The sequence below is a fragment of the Sceloporus undulatus genome, chromosome 2, assembly GCF_019175285.1.
Source record: "Sceloporus undulatus isolate JIND9_A2432 ecotype Alabama chromosome 2, SceUnd_v1.1, whole genome shotgun sequence".
Classification (NCBI taxonomy): Eukaryota; Metazoa; Chordata; class Lepidosauria; order Squamata; family Phrynosomatidae; genus Sceloporus; species Sceloporus undulatus.
In genome coordinates, this window is record NC_056523.1 from 81,204,569 (window position 1) to 81,212,447 (window position 7,879).

Genomic DNA, 7,879 nt, shown 5'->3' on the forward strand with positions numbered 1-7,879 from the left:
CCTGGACGAATACCACGCAGAGGAAGATGCTGGAGCCGAGGAGGTCACTTCACATACACAGGAGGTGGACAGCTGGAGGAATGTCACACAGAGAAGTAGGCCAAGAAGGGATTGTTCAGGGAGCTTGCAGCTAGAGAATCGATTCAAAGCTCTTTCCCTTAGGAGGATGAAGAAGAGCAGCATGGACAGACTTCAGGGACAGAGCAGGCAAGCCTGAGAGTCCCACCCAAGGGAACAGCTGCTGCTAAACCTTGTAGGAGGCATGTGGTCGTAGCGGGGGACTCCTTGCTGAGGGGTACAGAAGCAGGGATTTGTAGGCCTGACAAGTGTGTTGTCTCCCAGGGGCAAAGATCCGTGATGTGACAGAGAGGCTGACAAGACTGGTCAAGCCTACTGACCAATACCCCCTTCCTTTTGGTCCACGTGGGAACCAATGATACTGCAAGACACAGCCTGCAGAACATCAAAAGGGATTACGAGGAGCTTGGTGGGAAGCTGAAAGGATGTACAGGTTGTCATCTCGTCTCTTCTGCCACTTGAAGGGCACGGTCCAGCAAGGGAGAGGAAAATAGCGGATGTGAACAACTGGCTTCGCAGATGGTGCCGCCGAGAACGATTTGGATTCTTCGATCATGGGCTGCGGTTCCATGAAGAGGGACTTCTTGCAACGGACGGGTTGCATCTCACGCCAGTTGGAAGAAATGTTTTTGCCAACAGTCTCAAGAACTTGATCAGGAGGGCTTTAAACTGAGTTCCGTGGGGAAGGGAGACAATATTAAGGAAGGCAAAAGGGCAGGAGAAAATAGTCAAACAGACATAGAGAAAACAAGAAAAAAAGTGCAAGGACCCAACAGTGGGAGGCAAAAAAACTTGCACAAGCAGCAAGTAAATGGTGGTCTGTGATGTCTCTATACTAATCCACAGAGCATGGGAAATAAGCAAGATGAACTTGAACTCGTAGTACAACAAAGCAAATATGATATAATAGGCATCACTGAAACCTGGTGGGATGAGTCTCATAATTGGAATGTGGAAGTAGAGGGGTATAACCTTTTTAAGAGAAATAGGCCAAACAAGAAAGGAGGAGGAATAGCACTATATGTCAGAGATATTTACACCAGTTAAGAGATCCAGTACATCAATCATGGAAGCCAGGTGGAGAGCATCTGGATAAAAATTAAAGGGGAGGGAAACAACAAGGATGTTATGGTGGGAGTCTACTACAGACCCCCAAGTCAGACTGAGGAATTGGATATCTTTCTAGAACAGATGACCACACAGTCAGAAAAGAGAGATGTAGTAGTGATGGGCGACTTCAACTATCCTGATATTTGCTGGAAGTCAAATTGAGCAAAATCCTCAAGGTCTAGCACAGGGGTAGGCAACCTTTTTGAGCCGGGGGCTGGGTTGCTGTTCCTCAGACAACTGGGGGGCGGAAGCTGGGGGTGGAGCTTCCACCCTACGTGGGCGGGGCCGCGTGCCGGGGGTGGAGCTTCCACCCTCCGGGGGCGGAGCCGCATGCCGGGGGGCGGAGCTTCCACCCCCCGGGGGCCAGGCCTCCCCCTCTTTGCCAGCCCTTTTGCCGTCGCTGGGGCCCTCTTGGAGGGCCCCAGCGATGGCAACGGGCGTCCCAGAGGGTCGCTGCCGCCGCCTGAGCCCTCTTAGAAAGCCCCAGCGATGGCAACGGGCCTCCGGGAGGCCCGGTGCTGCCGCTGGAGCCCTCCTGGAGAGCCCCAGCGAAGGCAACGGGCCTCCCAGAGGCCCGGTGCTGCCGTCGGAGCCCTGTTCGAGGGCTCCGGTGGCCGCAGCGGGCCTCGGTGAAGTCTCACGCGACCTTTCTTGTGGTCACGCGAGACTTCACCTCTAGGCCACCACCATTTTGTTTTTCAAAATGGTGGGGAAAGTCGCGCGAGACTTCGCCACCATTTTGAAAAACAAAATGGCAGTGGCCGGGAGCCAGGAAAAGCCACAATCGGTGGCGACAGCGGCAGGGGCAGGCAGAGGCCGGCCGAAAGGCCTCCGCGCGCCGAAGGTTGCCGACCCCTGGTCTAGCAAATTCCTCACTTGCCTGAAAGACAATTTCATTGTCCAAAAGGTGGAAGAGGCAACAAGGGGGTCAGCTATTTTGGATCTGATCCTAACCAACAAGGATGACTTGGTTAATGATGTGCAAATGGTGGGATCATTAGGTGGAAGTGACCATGTTCTCCTGGGGTTTGTTATACAATGTAAAGGAGAAGCCAGGCATAGTCAAACATGCATTCTAGACTTTAGGAGAGTGGATTTCAGTAAACTTAGAGAAGTATTGAGGGTGATCCTATGGTCAGAAATACTAAAAGGGAAGGGAGTTCAGGACGGATGGGAGTTTCTCAAAAGAGAGATACTGAAGGCGCAATTTCAAACAATTCCAGTGAGAAAGAAAAATGGGAGGTGTCTCAAGAAACCAGGATGGATGACTAAGGAACTTTCAACTGAGCTAAGTTTGAAATGGAACATGTACAAGAAATGGAAAAAGGAGGAAATCACAAAAATGGAATTCAAAGAAATAGCAGGCATGTGTAGGGGTGAAGTCAGAAAAGCTAAAGCACAGCATGAGCTCAGGCTTGCTAGAGAGGTTAAGAACAACAAAAAGGGCTTTTTTGGATATGTCTGCAGCAAAAGGAAGAATAAGGAAATGGTAGGGCCACTGCATGGAGAAGATGGCAAAATGTTAACAGGGGACAGAGAAAAGGCAGAATTACTCAACACTTTCTTTGCCTCAGTCTTTTCAGAAAAGGCAAAGGGTGCTCAACCTGAGGATAATGGAGCAGAGGACAGAATAGGGGAATTTCAGCACAGAATAAGTAAAGAGATAGTAGAGGAATACCTTGTTAATCTAAATGAATTTAAGTCTCCAAGACCAGATGAACTACATCCAAGGGTACTAAAAGAACTGGCAAATGTAATATCGGAGCCATTGGCAATCATATTTGAAAACTCCTGGAAAACAGGAGAAATCTCAGCAGACTGGCGGAGGGCAAACGTTGTCCCCATCTTCAAAAAGGGGAAAAAAGAGGATCCCAACAATTATCGTCCAGTTAGTCTGACATCAATACCAGGAAAGATTCTAGAGCAGGTCATTAAACAGAGACTGTGAACATAGAAGGCAATGCCATAATCACAAAAAGTCAACATGGGTTTCAGAGAAACAAGTCATGCCAGACAAATCTGATCTCTTTCTTTGACAAAATTACCAGCTTGGTAGATGAAGGGAATGCTGTGGATATAGTATATCTTGATTTCAGTAAGGCCTTTGACAAAGTTCCCCATGACATTCTTGCAAATAAGCTTGTAGAATGTGGGATAGACAAGGCAACTGTTACATGGATTTGTAATTGGTTGACCAGCTGAACCCAAAGGGTGCTCAACAATGGCTCATTTCATCCTGGAGAGAAGTGACCAGTGGGGTCCCACAGGGGTCTGTCCTGGGCCCAGTGTTATTCAACATCTTTATCAATGACCTGGATGACAGAATTGGGAGCATCCTTATCAAATTTGCAGATGACACTAAATTAGAAGGAATAGCTAATACTCCAGAGGACAGGCTCAACATTCAAAATCATAGAATCATAAAATCATAGAGTTGGAAGAGACCACTAGGGCCATCCAGTCCAACCCCCTGTCATGCAGGAAATCCAAATCAAAGCATCCCTGACAGATGGCCATCCAGCCTCTGTTTAAAGACCTCCAAGGAAGGAGACTCTATCACCCTCCGAGGGAGTGCATTCCATTGTCGAACAGCCCTAACTGTCAGGAAGTTCCTCCTAATGTTCAGATGGAATCTCTTTTCCTGCAGCTTGCATCCATTGTTCCGGGTCCTGTTCTCTGGAGCAGCAGAAAACAAGCTTGCTCCCTCTTCAATATGACATCCCTTCAAATATTTAAACAGGGCGATCATATCACCTCTTAACCTTCTTTTCTCCAGGCTAAACATCCCCAGCTCCCTAAGTCGTTCCTCATAGGGCATGGTTTCCAGACCTTTCACCATTTTTGTCGCCCTCCTTTGGACACGCTCCAGTTTCCCAATGTCCTTTCTGAATTGTGGCGCCCAGAACTGGACACAATATTCTAGGTGGGGCCTGACCAGAGCAGAATACAGTGGCACTATTACTTCTCTTGATCTAGACACTATACTTCTATTGATGCAGCCTAAAATAGCATTGGCCTTTTTAGCTGCCGCATCACACTGTTCACTCATGTTCAACTTGTGGTCTACTTGGACTCCTAGATCCCTTTCACACGTAGTTTCATTCAGCCAGGTGTCACCCATCCTATATCTGTGCATTTTATTTTTCCGCCCTAAGTGCATGATCTGAATAGACTAGAAAGTTGGGCCAAAGCTAACAAAATGAAATTCAACACAGAGAAATGTAAGATACTGCACTTAGGGCAGAAAAATGAAATGCACAGATATAGGATGGGTGACACCTGGCTGAATGAAACTACGTGTGAAAGGGATCTGGGAGTCCAAGTAGACCACAAGTTGAACATGAGTCAACAGTGCGGCAGCTAAAAAGGCCAATGCAATTTTAGGCTGCATCAATAAAAGTATAGTGTCTAGATCAAGGGAAGTAATAGTGCCACTCTATTCTGCCCTGCTCAGGCCCCACCTGGAATATTGTGTCCAGTTCTGGGCACCACAATTCAAAAAGGACATTGAGAAACTGGAGCGGGTCCAAAGGAGGGCGACTAAAATGGTGAAAGATCTGGAAACCTTGCCCTATGAGGAACGACTCAGGGAGCTGGGGATGTTTAGCCTAGAAAAGAGAAAGTTAAGAGGTGATATGATAGCCCTGTTTAAATATTTGAAAGGATGTCATTGAGGAGGGAGCAAGCTTGATTTCTGCTGCTCGAGAGAGTAGGACCCGGAACAATGGATGCAAGCTACAGGAAAAGAGATTCCACTTCAACATTAGGAAGAACTTCCTGACAGTAAGGGCTGTTCGACAGTGGAACACACTCTCTCAGAGTGTAGTGGAGTCTCCTTGGTTGGAGGTCTTTAAGCAGAGGCTAGATGGCCATCTATTGGGGATGCTTTGATTGGATTTCCTGCATGGCAGGGGGTTGGATTGGATGACTCGTGCGGTCTCTTCAAACTCTATGATTCTATGTTTCTATGATTCTAAGTGGACAGACTCAGTAAGAAAAGCCACAGTTCTGAGGTTGCAAGATCTGAGCAGGGTAGTTCATGCTGGTGGCTCTTGGAGGTCTCTCTTTCAAAGAGTTGCCAAAAGTCAAAGTCAAACTGACGGTAAATATCAACAGCAACCTTCAACATTCATTCAATAACTGATTGGCCTGAAGTAAGGGAAACAGTTTTTAAAAGCAAGGAAGTCATACACATTGCCTTCTTCTCTCCCTAGAACCCATATGACATACTATACAGTCCTATGTGGACATCTGATCCTGTCTTTCAGCTCTGGATGGATCCCCAACTGAGAGACAGGTAGGATATAAATAAATAAAATACCTTCATCAGACTCAAGCAAAAGCCTCTGAGCAGCCACAGTGCTTACTTTCTCTTCCATATTCAGAGCATTGGGTTCACCAGGCTGCAGAAGGAAACCAGTTATAAGTAAAAAAAACCACCATGGAAAGTTTCCACATAAGGATGGCTAAGCTTGAATAACTTTGCATACAGACTGCTAGGCTAGGCAGCTCCTGAATGAGAGTGTAAATGGAAATATTTACATATTCTTGGTGTGGCCTCTGCACCAAGAAAAATTAATGGGCTCTGAGATCCAGGAAATCCTCTTTTAGCTTGGGAAATTTCTAGATGTACAGTGGGCCCTCACATTTGCTGGGGTTAGTAGCACAAGATTCCCATGAATGTGGAAAAACTGAAAATAAAAACCACTATTTTTTTAACTTAAGAGAACACCTCTCTAGGAATCTCTAGGTCCTTCAGCACAGCTCTATGGTCAACACTTACCAGAGGCTGACCATATAATCATACTGGAGAACCTACAAATGACTAGAGAAGTGTTTTCTCTTGCAATCTCTAGGTCCTCCAGAGCAACTCTATAGTCAACTTCCAGCTGAGGTGCACTGAAAACTTATCTAGATTCCTAGAGAGAACATATTAATCGAATCCGCAAATAATCAAATCCACAAAAGTCAAAGCTGCAAATGTGGAGAGACAACTGTATTTTCAGTCGGAACAGAATGTTATCTGTTCTGGACAGCAATTTCTCCTAGCCTGTCCCTCAACCCTCATTATTTTTAACTTGAAGGAAAAATCATGTCCCTAAAGCTGAATAACTGGCACTGAGTGTAGTTAGGAGCATATTTATTAGTCAAACTTAAGTAATAATGGCAATTCTATAGATTCCAGGATTCAGCAGGATTAGAATCCCCTAGGCTTCATTTACATTTTAATTCCATTATTCCCCAGGCCACTCTTACCCGCCGGAGCAACACCCGTGTAACATCCAGGCCATACTTCACCAGGATGGGCTGCAATGCTTCTTGGAGATTTTTAGTAGATTTTGCCAAAATGCGCACTTTCTTATTAATAGGAGTGATTTCCAACCTGTAAGGAAAGCGCAATAAATATATCCAGTGGGCATTGATTCTTGCTGGTAGCACTTATCTTCATGCAAAATATGGCATTTATCACCATGCAGAAGACATGCTCTATATAGATCCACCCCAGATGGAGGATAACAGAATACTCCATTCCCTTTTTAAAGCCTTATGCTTGCAAACTCAAGTCTTTAATGGTGATCCCCCTTTCACAACCTGTAGGCGACATCACCAAAACCCGAGATCAATAATGCACAATAATATGTGGCCAATTCAGAACAGAAGAGGGTGTTTCAGAGGTTATACTCACTCAAAACTGATCCTGGTCTCCAGCCTCACCTCCTGGTCCATCAGGACTAAGCTTTCCTGATTCAGTGCTAGTGGCTTCTGTGAAAATCCAAGGAAAGACATACATATTAATGCAGTGGAAAAGAACAAGGAAGCATTACTACTTAAACTTTTTTGTGGGTTTTTCAGGCTATGTGGCCATGTTCTAGAAGAGTTTATTCCTGATGTTTAGCCAGAATCTGTGGCTGGCATCTTCAGAGAATGCTGGAATGAAAGAAAGTGAGGTGTGTGTGTGTGTGTGTGTGTGTGTGTGTTGTGTGGACCTGGGTAGGGAGGAGTGATTCCATGTTAATCTGTGTGTTGTTTTTTTGTGGGGTTTTTGGGCTATGTGGCCATGTTCTAGAAAATGTTCTTCCTGATTCTCTGGCATCTTCAGAGAATGCTTTGCCTGGAAAAAGTTGGGTGTATATATACTGTGTGAGCCTGGGAATGCAGGAGTGATTTGCATGTGTATTGTTTTGTGCTGATGGCCAGCCTCAGGCTGGGAGGCTAATGCAAACGAGGATTAATGTCTTCTAACTGGTGATCATTATCTGCTGGGAAAGCCCCTGACTCCAAATGGTTTCCCATTTGCATTTGCTGAGTCCTTATTTTGCTATTCCTCAGGACTGGTAACCAAACTTTGTCCTGAAACGCCCTGAAAAACACTAAAATCAAGACCCAGCAAAATGCAAATGAAAAAACCACCCAGGGTTAGGGGTTTTCCCAGTAGACAATGATCACTAATTAAGCAGACACTTATCACCTTTGCATATCCTCCCACCCTGTGATCTTGCCATTCAACAACAGCAACAATAACTGAAAAGCAGGTTTAGACTCAGAAGGAGGAGGAATGAAGACAGGAGGAAGGAGCATCAAGAAGTGGAGATATGTGACATAACTGACATTAAAAGAAGAGAAATTGAAGAATTTATAAAAAGTGGGAAAATAACTAAATTTACAGCAGAACAGCGAGAGAAATTAAATA

The 7,879-nt window shown here is 45.5% G+C and overlaps 1 protein-coding gene across 1 annotated transcript in view; it reads right to left on the reverse strand.

The window, feature by feature from the left end:
* Window positions 1–6,985, reverse strand: part of LOC121920363 (regulator of G-protein signaling 14-like) — a 10,909-nt gene extending 3,924 nt beyond the window's left edge. Inside the window, exons 1-3 of the mRNA XM_042447494.1 lie at window positions 6,875–6,985; window positions 6,445–6,571; window positions 5,510–5,591 (exon numbers count right to left, since the gene is read on the reverse strand). Coding sequence (XP_042303428.1) covers window positions 5,510–5,591; window positions 6,445–6,571; window positions 6,875–6,975 — 310 coding nt within the window. The 5' untranslated portion in view covers window positions 6,976–6,985. The remainder of the gene's footprint in view (window positions 1–5,509; window positions 5,592–6,444; window positions 6,572–6,874) is intronic.
* Window positions 6,986–7,879: the final 894 nt, after the last annotated feature.